General features: G+C 33.9%; 1 protein-coding gene across 2 annotated transcripts in view; it reads right to left on the bottom strand.

Moving 5' to 3' along the window:
• Nucleotides 1-18,667, bottom strand: part of AGPS (alkylglycerone phosphate synthase) — a 139,433-nt gene that overhangs the window by 68,923 nt on the left and 51,843 nt on the right. For both annotated transcript variants that reach the window (XM_014834063.3, XM_070508160.1), the window contains exons 6-9: nt 18,269-18,340; nt 16,643-16,722; nt 14,850-14,930; nt 2,383-2,508 (exon numbers count right to left, since the gene is read on the bottom strand). In XM_014834063.3, coding sequence (XP_014689549.3) covers nt 2,383-2,508; nt 14,850-14,930; nt 16,643-16,722; nt 18,269-18,340 — 359 coding nt within the window. The remainder of the gene's footprint in view (nt 1-2,382; nt 2,509-14,849; nt 14,931-16,642; nt 16,723-18,268; nt 18,341-18,667) is intronic.

The following is an 18,667-nucleotide window of genomic DNA, read 5'->3' as shown; positions in this document are numbered from 1 at the left end:
AGGTGGCATCCCACATGCCACAACTAGAAGGACCCACAACTAAAAATATACAACTGTGTACCGGGGGGCTTCGAGGAGAAAAAGGAAAAATAAAATCTTTAAAAATGATTGTGCAAACCTATGTTCATTTACATATTCATATGTTGATAATATATTTAAGAAGCAAATTAAACACAGTATGATCCTTTTTCATCTTAAAAATTAGATACAGACGTGTTGGTGAACATGCCTAGAAAAAAGTTTTGGAAGAATAAATACAAAGATATTAAAAGTGTCAGTAACTATTATATGTATTTAATATACATAACATATCTGAAGTTCCTTTGCATAGTGCTTCATAACTGAAAAGTCTACCAAGGCACCTTTCATAGAAGCAATGGATTATTGCTAATGTCCAAAAGCTTCAGCTCTATAGTATCAGCATAAGAAATCATAATCATTTAATCAGAAATGCTCAGGAAATCCTTTAGTGAAGATATTAAAAAACAAATTTGAATTGGACTATAATTAGAATTCCTTACTTGAAAACAAGTAGAGATCAGAATTTAAGATGAAAAGTTTATCCCACTGTACATAGAAAGCACTGAGACTTCTCAATTTTCAGATTATAATCTTAAAAATTTATACTAACGAACTATCTTCAGCTTTTTCCAAACAGTTAAATGGGTATTAGTATCATCACTTATTGTACTTCAAAGAAGTATGTGCCAATATTAATTAGAGAAACATTTAACACACTCAAAAAGTTTAATTTTTTTCATGAGTTCCATCTGTAGCCACATAAAGAAATCTAATAAAGTTTTCATAAAAGCAATTAACGTAAATTAAGACAGTTTCAGTGGAAATTATATAGTACAAAAAAATTTAAGTTAAAAATAAAATGTCTACGGTAATTACTAATGCAAATAAGTACATTAGGATGTATGCTTATAATTTGTGGCCTTTAAATATCTCCAAAAAAGGATTCAAATAAATTACATGCTTTAGCAGTACTAAATGTACCAATATATCAAATATTTGCTTAACTCTGATAAGGCTCTTAACAATCCAACAGCAAAAGGATCAAATTCTCTCCTCTGAAACTGAATTTGTTTTTTTTTTCCCCAAAGATTTTATTTTTCCTTTTTCTCCCAAAGCCCCCCAGTAGAAAGTTGTGTCTTTTTAGTTGTGGGTCCTTCTAGTTATGGCACGTGGGACGCTGCCTCAGCATAGCTTGATGAGCAGTGCCATGTCCACGCCCAGGATTCAAACCGGTGAAACCCTGGGCCACCAAAAAGCAGAGCACGCAAACTTAACCACTCGGCCATGGGGCTGGCCCCATGAATTTGTATTTTAATGCAAAAAAAGTGTGATTTCTAAAATATCCTCAATAAAAAAAATAGGATAATGTAAACATTTTTAAAGTGTTTATAATACAGACACTTAAAGTCTTAAATTGCTGGGTGTTACCTATAAAGGACCAGACTATTTCATTAAAGATTTGATATTTCTAGCAGCAAAGATATTGATGAAAATGTTGAAACTTCACATTTGAAACACAAAGCTCTAGGAATAATGTTAGGAACATCATTTTAATAGTCTCATAAATTAAACTTCTTTTAAATTGTTACCAAAATATTGATGATAAGGGAACTAACATTTATGAAGCACCTACTACACACAAGGGACTCTGCTAAGAGTTTTCATTTTATGTCCTTTACTTCGTATAATAATTCTATACATCAATTATCATTATTGTATTTTACAGAGTAGGAAACTGAAGCTTAGAAAGTGAACTAATTTGCACAAGATCATACAACCAATCAATGGAAAAGCTACAAATGATACCTAATTCCTAACCAGGATGTTCATAGTTACACTATTATTACACTAACTCCCAGAGCACTGGCACCAGATCAGATAAAACAAAATGGTGTGCACATAAAATATCACAGGTCATAGTGCCACTTACTAGAACACTGTCAATTGGGCTTTTTAATTCTATACAGAAAAAGTTTTTTTCAGAAAAATAAATATAAAATCTTCTAAGGCAAAAGAATGGCAATGAGAAAATCACCTAAATAAATGGACTAAAATCTTGAAAGAGTTGAAGACCAAGGTGCCACGAGGCATATAAAATAATATGTATATATTCTGTAAGTTAGATACTATGAAATATCTACCAAGCTTAAAAATCAGTCACTTGAAAAGGAACATCCTTAAGTAATGACCACAGCTGTCCTTTAACTGCTTCTATTATACATAGCCAACACGACTATAATCAAAAAGAGGTATACTTTTGGGGGACTCTACCATCCAACTCAATTTTTAAAGGCTTTAATCACTTTATAATAATCTTAATATACTAATGAATTATTATATAATAACTAGAAAAAAATTTACCAGGTCCTCAATATTGCCATAGATATTCTTCTTCATGCCTGATGCCCGAGTAGATACCCATCCTCCCACAGTGCTGAATTCCAGGGAATCCGGTTCATGACCTGTACAATAACCACTTTCTTTAAGCTGAAAAACAAAAATGTGGTATTTTACTAGTGAAAATGGTCCCATTTCACACAGCATTCAACACATTAACTCTTCCCACTTCAAAATTTCCATATGTCACTGGAATTTGGACTATTAAAACCCACATTGAAAAAGAAATACTTTTATCCAAAAATATTTTTAAGCTTTTGCCTAGTGGAGAATCTTGTAAAACTGAAAAGTATGGGCCAAAAGACAGTTTATTTTCCAGAGGTTCACTAGCCAACCTTACTCCTTACATCCTTTTATTTTAAAAGCGAACTACCCTCCCTACTTTTTTTTCCCCACAAATAGACAATTTAAATACTTATGGAGATCAGATTATGCTTAAATAACTGCCAACTTCACCTAAACACTTTCAATAAATAAAGCACTTAATCTCTTGTTCTCTCTACCCTAATATAATATGCAGCAAGCCTGCAGAAAATCCAAGCAAATTGCCTGTACTTAATTCTCTCAAGGAGTCATGTGTTTTAATGTACAGCCATCTGGCTAGGTTTCCTGCATGCAATACCGTCATTTATTTGTTACGCAGATCATGCATTCCTGTACATTAAATAGTCACTTGTTTCTCATTTTTCTATATTAGCTTGGCTTTACCATCTGCACAGCACCTGAGGTTGAATGGATGCCCTTTACTACAACACCACCAAAGCCATCCCACTGAAATCATTTTAAAGATTCAGCCATCTCATGTCAAACGGTACAGACACAACCATCTGCATACCCACTGTCTACAGCACTCAAGCCCATCAATCTGTGTTGACCATCTTGATAGTCATCCAGTTAAGCAATTGCTTCTATTTTTCAAGTAAGCCAGACAAAGATGTAGAATATGTAGCTATGTTTGTATGCACGTATCTAAGTATGGTGTAAAAGAAGTAATCCAAAATTTGAGAGCCTATTAGGTTAAACATAATTTGTTAGCTTTCACATACAAGCAATGCAAACTATTTCTCTTTTCTAATTTTGTTGCTAGGAAAACAAGATTTAAAAATATATCAATTGTTACATAATATGTTTTTTTCTAAATATTCAATACATTTATTTAATTTTAAAAGGTTAATAGCCACCTCAAAATAAGTAGCTTACACACATGACTGAACAGGTTAAAATGAAGATTATCAGAACACTATTTTATATTTCTTCCTTAACTCCCAAACAATCTATATTCATATTATTTACTCTCAAAAGGCTACTGTTACTTAATTATTCTAAAATTAGGAGAAGAAAAAGAAAAGCTATTCATGGAGAACTTAAATGTGCTAGACACTGAACAGGGAGTTTTCAGATATTCTCATGACGAAATCTCCACATTACCTATATAGAATCAAACCATTAAATACACGTTGAAACTATTTCTATAAGTATATCCAATATGAGATATACAATTAATTTGCCTCTTATGTCTGCTAGGTTACTTCATTACCTTCTCCAATTATTAGTAGCTCCTATGAGCCTAAAATTATGTAAAGCAATGAAAATAAGGACACAAAAAAAAACAAAACAGTCCCTATGCTCAGGGAGCTCTACCTAGCAAACCAATATAAATCTACCTCTTTGTGAAAATCTAACTCACTTCCTACTAGGTAAGTGAGGTAAATGTAATGGTTTCTTTTTTTTTTGAGGAATATCAGCCCTGAGGTAACATCTGCTGACAATCCTCCTCTTTTTGCTGAGGAAGACTGGCCCTGAGCTAACATCCGTCCCATCTTCCTCTACTTTATATGTGGGACGCCTACCACAACATGGCTTGACAAGCGGTGCTATGTACGCACCCAGGATCCAAACCAGCAAACCCTGGGCCACTGAAGTGGAACGTGCGCACTTAACCGCTGCACCACCAGGCCAGCCCCAATGTAATGGGTAAGAAGGTGAGCTTGAGACTTGTCATTTACCCTTGCTAGAAAATGTGCATACTATAGTATGCTAATTCAGTAAGAAATGACTCTTGGCATACAGTATGTACTTAATAAATGGTATCTATGATCATATAAATTCAGCAGCTTCCCCTTTTAAAATTCTATGTGTTTGTTAACACCATTAACTGCTAAGAAAAATCTATTGAGAAAGGTCTATAGATTTACTCCATACTTAACCAAATATTTTTTTTAATAAAATAAAACAGTCTCTCTACTCCATCTATACGCCATGAAGCTCGATGGCAATAAGAACTTTATCTTACTTCTGTGTCCTCATTCAATATGGAAACAACAAATATTTACTGACTACTATGTACTATGCTTCGGATACATCACTAAACAAAACAAATCCTAAATTGTTGAGCTTGTATTACAGAGTCAGAGAAGGGAAATGAAATTAACAAGAAACATAGTTAAATTAATACAGAACAATTAGAAGAGAAATGTAATGGAAAAAATACAAAGTAGAGAAGGGATGTCCAACTCTACCCAAGTTGAAGTAAAAGGGACTAAATTTACTCTCCCACCTGAAAAGGACAAAAAACAGAAAAATCTTAGCAAGCTAAAGTTTTCCAAACACTGGACATGAGGTAACAAAGAACAGTGACCCCTAAGAGAAAGCAAACAAAGGACGTGAGCGCTATGACTGCCCCTAGCTTACTGCTCCAGGCTGCAGCGCAGGGAAGAGAATCCAGGCAGAACTCGGCAAACACTGTGAGTTGAGGAGACGGGGTTAGAGGTGTGGGAAACCAAGGTCTAGAACTCACAAGAGAAAGCACTGAAGGGGAGACAGTAGCACAGAGAGAGCCCGGAGAACGGTAAAGGTCCCCCTCCAGTAGTCGGCAGAGTACTGAAAAGCACATACAAGTAAGGAAACTACCCAGGACCAGAGGAAAAAGTGCTCCAAAGAGATCGGAGAACAGCGCCTCACAGCACTCACAGAGGGCCAGAAATAGTACCTGATCCCACCAGCCCGGCTGTGGAAACTCTTCCTTCACAGAGCATGAGGTAGAAAACCCAGGAAGGTCACTGCTCAGTAATGGGAAATGATTAGCCTCAGACTGAGCTCTGCTCCAAACCCACGAGAACTAAAGGATCAAATTGTTTCCAAATAACTGCATCCCAGAAAAAAGCTCAAGAATATTGACAGAATTGAAAAACACCAAGACCCAACAAGATAATATTGACAACAGTTGGCGTCTAATAAAAAATTACCAACCATACAAAGAAGGAGGAAAATACAACACATACTGAGTAAAATAATCATTATGAGGTGAATAAATAAAACTAACCCGGAACTAACACAGATGTTAGAATTAGCTGACCAGGGTGCTAAAACAGTTACTGTAACTGTATTCCATATGTTCAAAAAGTTAAGTAGAGACCTAGAAGATATAAAAGGACTCAAACATATAGAAATGAAAAAGACAACGTCCGAGATAAAATATGCTTGATGGGATTAAGAGCAGAATACACATAGGAAAATAAAAGATTAGTAAACTGCAAGACATAGCAACAAAAACTAAAAGAAAAAAGTGAAAAGAGCAAAGTGAGCTGTAAAACTTCAAGTAGTCTAATACGTAAGTAAAGAGAGTCCCTAAGGGTCAGGTAGGGGAAGGGGGCAGATATTTGAAGGAGTAACGGCCAAAATTTTCCAAATTTGATGAAAACTATAAACCCAAAAACCAAAGAAGCTCAACAAATTCCCAACATAAGAAACAACACCAAGGTCCATAATAATCAAATTGCTCAACCAGTGATAAGAAGAAAATTATGTACACAGGAATAAAGGTAAGGGTAACAACACATTTCTCCTCAGAAACAATGAAATGAGAGGACACTGGAGCAATATCTTTATATCACTGAATAAAACAAAATGACACTGTCAATATATAATTCTATACTCAGTTAAAACATCTTTAAAAAACAAAAATGTAACCTCAAATTAATAAGCAATTCTAGCAAGGTTACAGGACACATGGTTAATATACGAAGGTCAATTGCTTTTCCATATACCAACAATGATAAAGTGGAATTTGAAATTAAAAACATAATATATTAGCACCCCAAAAAATTAAACACTTAGGTATAAACCCTAACAAAGATTACACACAAGATCTATATGAGGAAAACTACAAAACTCTGATGAATGAAATCAAAGAAGAACTAAATAAATAGCAAGATAGTGTATGTTTGTGGAACACTGAATATTGTCAAGATGTCAGTTCTTCCCAAACTGAGCTATAGATTTAATGCAATCCCAATCAAAATCCCAGCAAGTTATTTTATGGACAGAGACAAACTGATTCTAAAGTTTATAAGGAGAGGCAAAGACCGAGGATAGCCAAACACAATACTGAGCCAGGAATTGGACGGATGCTACCCAACTTCAAGACTTACTACAAAGCTAAAATAATCAAACAGTGTGGTACTGGAGAAAGAATAGACAAATAGATCAATGGAACAGAAGAGAAAGCCCAGAAATAGATCCCCATAAATATACTCAACTATCTTAGACAAAGGAGCAAAGGCAATACAATGGAGCAAGGATAGTTTCTTCAACAGATGGCGCTGGAACAATTGGACATCCACATGCAAAAAAAAAAGAATCCAGACACAAACCTTACATCCATCACAGAAATTAACTCAAAATGGATCATAGACCTAAACGTAAAACACAAACTATAAAACTCCTAAAACATAACATAGGAGAAAACCTAGATGACCTTGAGTATACTGATGCCTTTTTTGATGCAATACCAAAGACACGATCTGTGAAAGAAATAATTGATAAATTGAACTACATTAAAATTAAAAACTTCTGCTATGTGAAAGATAATATGAAGAGAATTAGAAGACAAACCACAGGCCGGGAGAAAATATCTGCAAAACACACATCTGATAAAGGACTATTACCCAAAATACATAAAGAACTCTTAAAACCCAACAATATAAAACAAACAACCCAATTAAAAAATAGGCCAAGACCTTAACAGACACTTCACCAAAGACAGCAAATAATCATGAAAAGATGATCTACATTATATATCATAAGGGAAATGTGACTTAAAAGAAGATACCATTACACGCCTATTAGAATGGCCAAACGCCACATCACTGATAACACCAAATGCTGGTGAGGAGGTAGAGCAACAGGAACTCTCATACAATGTTGGTGGGAATGCAAAATGGTACAGCCAGTTTGGAAGACAGTTTGGCGGTTTCTTATGAAACTAAACACACTCTTACCATATAATCCAGCAATCGTGCACCTTGGTATTTACTCAAAGGAGTTGAAAACTTATGTCCACATAAAAACCTGCACACACATGTTTATAGCAGCCTTACTGCCAAAACCTGGAAGTAATCAAGATGTCCTTCAATAGGTAAATGGATAGATAAACTATGGTACATCCAAACAATGGAAAATTATTCAGAGAAATGAGCTATCAAGCCATGAAATGAAATCAAGTCCCCTTAAATGCATATTACTAAATGAAAGAAGCCAATCTGAAAAGGCTACATAACCTATGATTCCAACTATATCAAATTCTAGAAAAGGCAAAACTATGGAGACAATAAAAAGATCAGTGGTTGCCAGGGGTGGGGAGAAGAGAGATGAACAGGCAGGGCACAGAGGACTTTCAGAGGAGCAAAATTACTCTGTATGATATTACAATGATGGATATATGCCATTATACATTTGTCCAAACCCATAGAATGTACAACACCAAGACTGAACCCTAAGATAAACTATGGACTTTGAGTCATTATGATGTGTCAATGCAGGTTTATTTTTGGTAAAAAAAAAAAATCTACCATTCTGGTGAGTGATGTTGATAAGGGGGCAGGGAAGCTATGCATGTGTGGGGACAAGGGGCATCTGGGACATCTCTGTACTCCCTCTTAATTTTGTTGTAAACCTAAAACTGCTCTAAAAAAATAAAGTATTAAAAAAAAAACAGATGAAGTAAAGACATTTTCAAACAAACAAAAGCAGAAAGAATTCATCAACAGCAGACCCACACTAAAGATATGTTAAAAGAAGTCCTTTAAGTAGAAGGAAAATAACATTAGATGGAATTAATGGCACCAGAGCAGGTAACTACATGGGCAAATAGGTAAGATGTTTTCTTATTGTTTAAATGTTTTTAAAAGATAACTGACTGTCTCAACAGAAATAATAACAATATTCTGTAGGCTTTACAACATACATAAAAGTAGAATGTATGACAATAATAGCACAAAGGAGACAAGAGGAGAGGGAAATATAATACTATAAGGTTCTTATACTAAACTCTGAAGTGTTATATTATCACTTGAAGTTAGACTGTTTTAAGTTAAATAGGTATACTATAAACCCTAAAACAACCCTTAAAATAACAAAACAATGGGCTGGCCCCGTGGCCGAGTGGTTAAGTTCATGTGCTCTACTTCAGAAGCCCAGGGTTTCACCAGTTCAGATCCTGGGCACGGACATGGCACCACTCATCAAACCATGCTGAGGCAGCATCCCACATGCCACAACTAGAAGGACCCACAACTAAAAATATACAGCTATGTACTGGGGATTTTGGGGGAGAAAAAGGAAAAATAAAATCTTTAAAAAAATTATAGCTAATAAAGAAACAAAGGAGATTAAACGGTATCATAAAAAATATTCAATCCAAAAAAAGGCAATAAATGTGGAAAAGGACAAAAACAGATGGGAAATATAGAAAACAAACAGCAAGATGACAGTCTTAAACTGAACCACATCAATAAACCACACTGAAGGCAAAAGGTCTAAATACGCCAATAAAGGTAGAGATTGTCAGTTTAGACAAAAAGGAAAAGACCAAATTTTATGCTGTCTACAAGAAAAGCACTTTAAATATAAAGACATAAATTGGTTGAAAGTAAAAAAAGGAAAAAAGGAAAAAAATATATCATGCTAACAATAGTCAAAAGAAAACTGGAATGGCTATTTTACTATCAGATGAAGTAGATTTCAGAGCAAAAATATTATCAGGAAGAAAGAAGGTCATTTCATAATGACAAAATGGCTCATTAATCAAGAAAATATAACAATCCTAAGCATTCCCCTAATAATAGAGCTTTAAAACATATGAAGTAAAAACTGATAGAACTGCAAGAAAAAGTAGACAGATCTACAATGTTAGTTGGATGTTTTAATTCCCCCCTTGATAATTGATAGAACAAGTAAACAGAAAATAGAAAAAACATAGAAGGTCTGAACAACGCTATAAATTAATTTTGACTTAACAGACATTTATAGACTACTCCAACCAACAGAAGACACATTCTTCTCAAGTGTACACGGAATGCTCACAAGATAGACCCTATCGTGGGCCATAAAACAAGTATCAATTAATTTGAAAGGATTCAAGTCATATAAAGTATGTTTTCTGAACGGAATTAACATAGAAATCAATAACAGAAAGATGTCTGGGAAAATCCCCCAATCATTAGAAACTAAATAACTTGTAAGGACCCATGGGTCAAAGAAAAAAATCAACAGGAAAGCAGAAAATATCTTGAAATGAATGAAAATAAACAGACATATCAAATTTGTGGGATACCACTAAAGCAGTAGTTGGGGAAAATTTATAGTACTGAAAACCTATATTAGAAAAGAAGAAAAGGCCTGACATAAATTACCTCAACTTGCAACTTAAGACAAAAAAACCTTTTGACGAAATCCAAAATCCATTCCTAATAAAAACTCTCTGCCAACCAAGATAGAAGAAACTTTCTCAACTTGATAAGGGGCATCTACAAAGAAAAAAAAAACTATAGATAACATCATACTTAATATTTAACATCTTAAAGGACTGAGTGCATCTCTCTTAAATCAGAAACAAGACAAGGATGTCCACTTTCTCCTCTTTTCAACACTGTATTAGAGGTTCTAATCAGGTGAGAAAAAGAAATAAAGGCACACATATTGGAAAGGAAGAAGTAAAACTGTCTTTATTCACAAAGGACATGATCATACATGTAGAAATTCTAATGGGAACTACAAGAAAACTTTTAGAATTAATTAGTGAATTTAGCAAGCTTACTAGATTAAGATCTATATACAAAAATCAATAAAGAATACTCAGAAATTGAAAAAACTTTTAAATACCATTTACTATAGCACCAAAAATACATAATACTTAGGGATAAATCTGATAAAAATATGAAATATTTGTACACTAAAACTATTAAGACACTGCTAAGAGAAATTACAGACCTAAAAATACGAGAGATATACAATGTTCATGGGTCAGAAGAATCAATATTGTTAAGATGTCAGTTCTCCCCAAATTGATGTAGAGAGTTGATGCAATCCCAATCAAAATCCCAAGAAATTTTTTTTTTACATAAATTGAGAAGATGACTATAAACTTCATATGGAAATGCAAAGAACCTGGAATAGCAAAAAAACTTTGAAAAAGATTTATGACAAAGCTACAATAATCCAAACAGTGTGGTACTGGCATAAAGATATACAATAGATCAACGGAACAAAATAGAGTCCAGAACTAGATGCACACATATATGGGCAACACTTTTTTTATGATTGTGAAAAGTCAATTCAGTGAAGAAAAGACAGTCTTTTCAACAAATGGTGCTGGATATCCATATGCAAAAAAAATGAACTTCAATCCATTCCTCACACCATACACAACAATTAACTCAAAAATTTTCAAAACTCAGAGACTTGAATGTAAACTAAAAGCGAAACAAATGCGAGAAATTTTTTGTAACCTCAAGTTAAGCAAATATTTCTACATACGACAGCAGAACCAACACATATAAAGTAAAAAATTAAGTACATTGAACTTCATCAAAATTAAAAACATCTACTCTTCAAGACTCTGTTAAGAGAATGAAAAGACAAGCCATGGACCGAGAAAAAACATTTGCAAAGCATATATCTGAAAAAGAACTTATATCTAGAACATATAAAGAATTCTCAAAACTCAAAAAGAAAACAAACAACCCAATTTAAAAATTGGACCAACAATGAACAGTGAACAGACACTTCACTAAAGGAGATATACGGATGGCAAAGAGCACTTGAAAAGATGTTCAGCATCACTAGTCATCAGAGAAATGCACATTAAAACCATAATGAGATACCATAACACACCTACTAGAATGACTAAAATTTAGAAGGCTAATAATAACAAGTATTGACAAAGACAGAGAAACTAGAACTCTTATATAGCGCTAGTGGGAATATAAAATGATGCAATCACTCTGGGAAAATGTTTGGTAGTTTTCCAAAAAGGTAATTAAATATCTACCACATGATTTAGCCATTTCATTTCCAGATATTTACCCAAGAGAAATGAAAGTACATGTCCACGCAAAGACTTGCACATGAATGTTCACAGCAGCTTTATCTGTAATAACCCCAAACTGGAAATAATCGAAGTGTTCAACAAGTAAAGGATAAACAGTGGTATATCTATACAATGGAACATTGCTGAGCAATAAAAAGAAATAAACTATTGATACATGCAACAACATGCATGAATTTCAAAACAATTATGCCTAGTGAAAGAAGTCATACTCTCATTCCTCCAAAAAAAGAGTACATGATTTGATTTTAATAAAACTGTAGGACATTTAAACAAATCTACAGTGACAGAAAGTAGATCAGTGATTGCCAGGGGCAGAGTAAGGTTAGTGTGAAGAGGAATGATTATAAACAGGCAAGAGGAAACCTTTGGGGTTGGTACATGTGTTTATTATCTTGATTGTGGTGATAGTTTCATGAGTGTATTCATATGTCAAAATTTATCAAGTTGTATATTTGAAATGAGTGTAATTTATTGTATAATAATTATACCTCAATGGAAATTATTATAAAACAAAACAAAAATGAATGACTTCAAGGATTTTGGCCCAAGTTGCCCAAAGAACTGAATTTCCCAAACTGAGAATAAGAAGGCTACAGAATAAGCAAATTGTGGAGGGAAAACGAAAATTCAATTTTTAAAATGTTGAGTTTGAAATGCCTATTAGATATGAAGTGGAGGCATCAACTAGGCAACTGGATATACAAGTCTAGCGTTCAGGAAAGATGTCTGAGATGGTATAAATTTGGGAGTTCTGGCATATAGAAGGAATATTTAAAGTCAGCTGTGCTTGAATGAAGTAGGTAGCACTCAATAAAAATTAGTGGAATGAATAAAAATTCTAGGTACTTTACATTATTATTTCATCCTAACAAAAACCTTACAAAGTAGCAATTACTCTCTCTATTGTATAGACAAGGAAACTGAGGCTTAGGGGAACGAATCCCTAAGGGGAAAAACATGTTACACATCCTCAGACTATCGGCTAATAAAATAAAGCAGCTATAGATTTAATAAATCTAGAAACAAATTCCCAAAGTCCATAATTGACATGTTAGTGACCTCCCTTAAATTTTACACATATTAAAAATCAATGTAATCTACAAGTTAAAGATATTAAAGTCTGTGCTACCCAACTACTATATTTGTGTCATTTTAAAATTTCTAGAAGGAAAAAACAGGACACTTTTAGCTGTTACCTCAGCTGAAGAAACTGAAGGATACAGAAGTTTAATGAGGAAGAACCTGAAGAGGGATCAAAACAGCTGTAGAAACTATTTTATAGTCTACTAGACACAAAAAAGAAAGTTTTATATTGGCATTTAGGGAAATGAACTGGTAGGTAAAATATCAGAAGTTCCTAGTCTAGGAAAATGTCATTTAAATTTCAAGGAAATATGTTCCTTGAATTTTAATTCTAACCTTTCAAAAAAAAAAAAAACTTGGAAAGGTTAAAATACTACATCAAATGCTATAATAAAGGATATAAAACTAGAGACATGAAAGGCCATTCTTTGCTATAAAAAAAATTGCTGTGTTGATAATACCTCATTCAGGCATAATGGAAGACTAATACAAAACTTTTTACAGGTTTTTTCATTAAATACTATTATTCTGCCCAATGAAGTCATTATAAACTATAATAATTAACAAACCTAATTATCTTGACTTATGTAAAACCTTGACTTACTGGATCTTTAACACTGCCTCAACAAATATGTTCAATTTTATTCCGGTTCTCTCTTAGTGCATAAAACCAAAAATAAAGATAATAGTTCAACAATTTTTTCAAAGACTTCCATCCAGAATTGGTCACTGGCATACCAACTTCATTTAACTCTTTACTAAGAAATAAGGAAAAAGACAATAAGAGAAGATCAACGAGTGTGTCTCATCCTTCTCTTTGTTCTGTTAAAAGGCAGGGGAGAGGAGTCTCTGTAAACCAAGTTGAACAAAGTGGTCAGTACATCACTAACAAATTGAAATTTCTAAATTTTCTTCACAAAAGCTGAGTTACAGTCATCTTGACCATGTTTGAGGAGGTTGAAGGAATCAACACATTTTAATAATTACCTGCTTAGAATCCATGAAAGGAAGCTGAAGTTTCCTAAGACTTCATTAGATTCCAAAAAAAAGTGATATAAGGACTCCAAGGACTAACTCATGAGATGAGCAGGTTTCAATGAAATTACGCATTGAAAAGTTCAATGAATAGCAAATATCAACATCTACCCAGATGGTCCAACTTATGATCAACTTCTGAGAATTCTATGTCCAATTTGTCCCATTTTGCTCCATTCTTACTACTTTATTTCAGATCACTAGCTCTTGCCTGAATTATTGCAGCAGCCTCTTAACACATCCTTACGTGCCCCATCCCCCTCCACACACTAGCTAGCCAGAACTAAGTACAAAGGTAAAGTGCAAACTTCTAAAAGGGGCTTTATAAAGCCCTTTACGATCTGACCTCTTCGTATTTCCTGGCTTCATCCTTTACCACTGCTATACATATATACCCACCCAATATACAAACACCAAGAATGTGTGTCCTCTCATATATACACACTAGACCTCAGCCATACTCAGCTATCTGCAGGCCCCCAAAAGCAACAGCTGCCCTTAAAGCCTCATGCTGCTTCCTCTGACTGGACTCTTCTCCCCACCCCCTACCTCTTTTGCTAATTCTCACTCTTCCTGAGATCTCGTTTTAAATGCCACGCCCTCTGATACCTTCTTTGTTCAACTCCTTCCTCCCAACCCCATTTGATGAGCCTAACACCCTGCAGCTAGCCTTCACCTAGCAATTCTCACCCTGAATCATAACTGTCTATATACCTAACTTTCTGTGGTAATATAACATAATCTTTCCAAGGGTAGGGGATGCTGTCTTATTCACTACTGTGTCCTCCAGTATCTAATTCAGTGCCTGACCCACAATAGAAATTGAACAAACTCATTCAGTGAATGTACTATGAAAGGTACTTCCTTCATAGAGGGGTCTTGAAACATCGCAGTTTTGGAACTCCTAATTAAAGAAATAACATACCTGTCTCTCCAACTCTTGTCCTGTTATGCCAGCTTCTACGTGAACTGTCAGATTATTCTCATCAACCCAGAGGATTCGATTCTGTTGCAAAGGAAGAAAGAAGTCTCATCTCCATGAATTACTGACATTTTCTGAGGAAATATAACTTCCTAACTCAAAACAGCAAGTGACAAGACAGTAATCAAGCAAGTAGGGTTACCTACACTAGAAAGCTCCACTTATCCTTGACTGTACAACATGACAGACATAGTAATATAGGCAGTATATCACGCAGGAGTTGGTTTAAAACATAGACTGCCTTTATTCAGATATTAATTGGAATTAAACTCTACTTCTTACCTTAGTCAAATTATTTAACTGTCTAAGCTTAGTGTTTCCTCATTTGTAAAGTGAGGATAGTAATACCTATTCACAGGGTTGATGTAAGGATTAAATGAGATACTGTACATAAAAAGCTTAGCATATACAGTTCCCGGCATTCTGCAAATAGTATCTACTCTATTAATAGTTAGCAATCACATCTTATTTAAGAATATCAGAAGATGGCCACCATGAGAGTAGAAAAAGACACTGCAAAGACACTTGAATATAGCACAGTTATACATCTATGGGGATACATTCTGCGAAACGCATCTTTAGGCAATGTCTGAATCCCCGTTTAAACAAATGAACTGTAAAATAAAGACCATTTTGAGATAACTGGAAAAGTTGAATGTAAACTAAATATTAAGTGATACAAAGAAATACTTTTAATCTTGCCAGGAGTGATAATAATAGAGTGAGAAAATGTCCTTTTTAAAAGATACACAGAAATATTTAGGTGTAAAGTAGCATAATATCATGATTTGCTTCATAAATAGTAGAGAAAAAAAGAAAGATAAGCCAATATGACAAAATGTTAATAATTATTTAATCTAGAGAATGAATATACGTTTCTTTCTGCTTTCATGTTTGAAAACTTCAAATTAACTAAATAAATAAATAATAAACTTTTAAAATGTCTTTAAAATGGAAGAATATGTAACCAGGAAAAATGTTGACTACACAAAGATTAAGTTCATACCCAAATTAAAACTTTAACATGGCACAATATCCAACTCTTGGACCACAATGAGCCAAAACTTCAAAAAGTAATCCTATCACTAAAATTAGTTAACTCCTCTATTCTTCCACAAGCAAAACTACAACACCATTAGTAAAAATAGGGAGGACAAGTAAGTGTTGGTGATTCAAATTAACTTCAACTGATATTATTCATTTTCTTTTCTAATAATACAAATCAGGTCTTCTTTTGTATCAGTATTCTAAGCTATGCTTCTCAAATTATCAATTTTCACATGCCAATTTGGTAGAATCCATCAAGATACGTGCCTAAGAGTACAAGTGAACTTAGCTTTTGGAGGTCTGAAGACAAGAGCAAAATACAATGATGAAACAAATTTAAAACAAAGTGGAGAATATACCTTTTTAATGATAACTGAGCCATAAAGATATTTGTGTGTGTGTGTAAGGAAGCCCTGAGGTAACATCTACTGCCAATCCTCCTCTTTTTGCTGAGGAAGAGTGGCCCTGAGCTAACATCTGTGCCAACCTTCCTCTATTTTGTATGTGGGATGCTGTCACAGCCTAGCTTGATGAACGATGTGTAGGTCCACGCCTGGGATCTGAACCAGCCAACCCCAGGCCACCAAAGTGGAGGGCACAAACTTAACCACTATGTCACTGGGCCAGTCCCTAAAAATAATTTTTTAAATCAAACGTTATCTCCAAATACATCTTAAATTATCATGTACCATTTGTGAAGTATCCAAAGAAATAATTGTTCTTGTCTCATCTGCAGGACACATCAGGGCATACGAAACACTTGTTCCTCCTGCCAAAATAGGAAAAAACGTTATGTTTAAATATTTTATTTTTAGCTACATTTCTAGGGCAAATCCCTAATATAAAGCATACAGACAGGCCTGCTAGAAAAGTAATACCGATTTCTACTTTGCAAAATGTACTTTGCAAATGCTAACACACTAAAAGCAAACTCACCTTTATTTTATGCTGCTTGCCAAAATGAAGAAATATTATGGAGCTGAAAGCAATGGGATATGGCTTCATCCCCTGGGCACACTCAAGTGAAGCCCCTAGCAATTTGTGGAACTCCAAAAACATGAATTAGAAAAGTTCTAAGCTAATGATTACTGTGGAGAGAGAGCTTAAAAGACAAAAAACCCATCCTATACAACTAGAGACATCATTACCTCCTTTCTACAAAAATTATGACATTCATTTATCACTTAAAATAATATCTTATATTCCCACACAAAAGAATATAAATGTGCTAAAATTGCCCAGATTATATGCTATTAAAAAATTAATTTATATGTTCTTCAGTAAAAAAGTGATTTTAATATAGAATAAATAATACACAGAAGTACTTAAACAATGTAGTACTTCTGTTTTCCATTAACATTTGTTATCAAAGGAAAAATGCTCTCCTGATACCAATACAGAACAATATGGTGTTCTTAGTTCTTAACCAGATCTGTATCACCATTTATCAGAATAAATTCTTAATTGGTATTTCCATGTGTTTTGGACAGAAAACATGTGGAACTCATCTTGATACAAGGTAAGAATTATACAGAATGTTGATCTACAAGGTTCACCTCAATTTTACAAGGTAAGACCATAAATTGCCAGTTATGAACACGCCTGTGATCAGTTAACCACTATTTGCTGTCACAGCCATTTGAAATCAGAAAAATATTTCATTAAAAGCCATACTGTAGTGCCTTTTTTGCATAAATTCAACAAAGTATCAGCTGAAGAAGGAGTGGAACTTCTGATTTATTGGGGTCCTATTTCCATTCCATCAATGCCAATTCAATCAGCGAAGGCAATTTCCTTTGGCTTGCATAAGTTGTTGAAACAATGTGGTTGATCAAAGATCAAGAGATCAAATTTGTCTTAAAATGCAAACAATATCAACTTTCGGTATTAAAAGATATTATGATTTAATCATCATTGTCCTGATTTATCTTCTACACTGTGTAGCATTCCTTCTCAAAGGTTTATGTTGGGTATATTTTAGGCTTTGAAAAATAATATTCTCTCCAAAACGATACAGCCTAGAAAGTCATTACTAAATCAGGTACATTTTCTTAGTTAGGCATTAAGTCACAGCTTTAACTAGGATCCATAGGGAAAGAAGCCATGTACTAAGGGTAGGTACATCACGTCTCAAATAGTTTAGGTAGATCTACTCAGAACAGAAATAATCAGCATAAACCAATTTTCAGAATAACCATATCATAATTTCAAGAATGTTTTTTTTAGTGGGATGGCACAGATATTTACAATACAAACATTTTAAATAAAAAGAACAAATTTACATTATAGTAAAATTCAAAAGGCACAATACCTACCACCAATTGGTATGATACAAAGGTTATATTTGCACGCTAGATTCACAATCTTAACTACATCATCATGACACGCTGTTGAAAAAAGAGAAAATCAATTAATCAGAAAGACACACATAAAATCTGTGTCACGCTGCAAAATAAGGGTCTATAAAGTTCTTTAGTGTCTAAACTGTCTTCATTTACTCACTCACTAACACGTTAAATAGCTATATTAAAACAAACTTTATTACTTACCTGTTTAACTTGTCATTTTGAAATAATTTCATACTTACAAAAAAGTTGCAAAAATGGTACAAAGAATCTCCTTCACCCAGCCACTGGAAATATTAACATCTTACATAATTATAATTTAATTGTCAAATCAACTGACACTAATACCATACTATTGTTACAATACTT

Source organism: Equus asinus, chromosome 4, assembly GCF_041296235.1.
Source record: "Equus asinus isolate D_3611 breed Donkey chromosome 4, EquAss-T2T_v2, whole genome shotgun sequence".
Taxonomy (NCBI): domain Eukaryota; kingdom Metazoa; phylum Chordata; class Mammalia; order Perissodactyla; family Equidae; genus Equus; species Equus asinus.
Note: the sequence above shows the minus strand (reverse complement) of the source record. Positions and strands in the feature narration are given on the sequence as shown.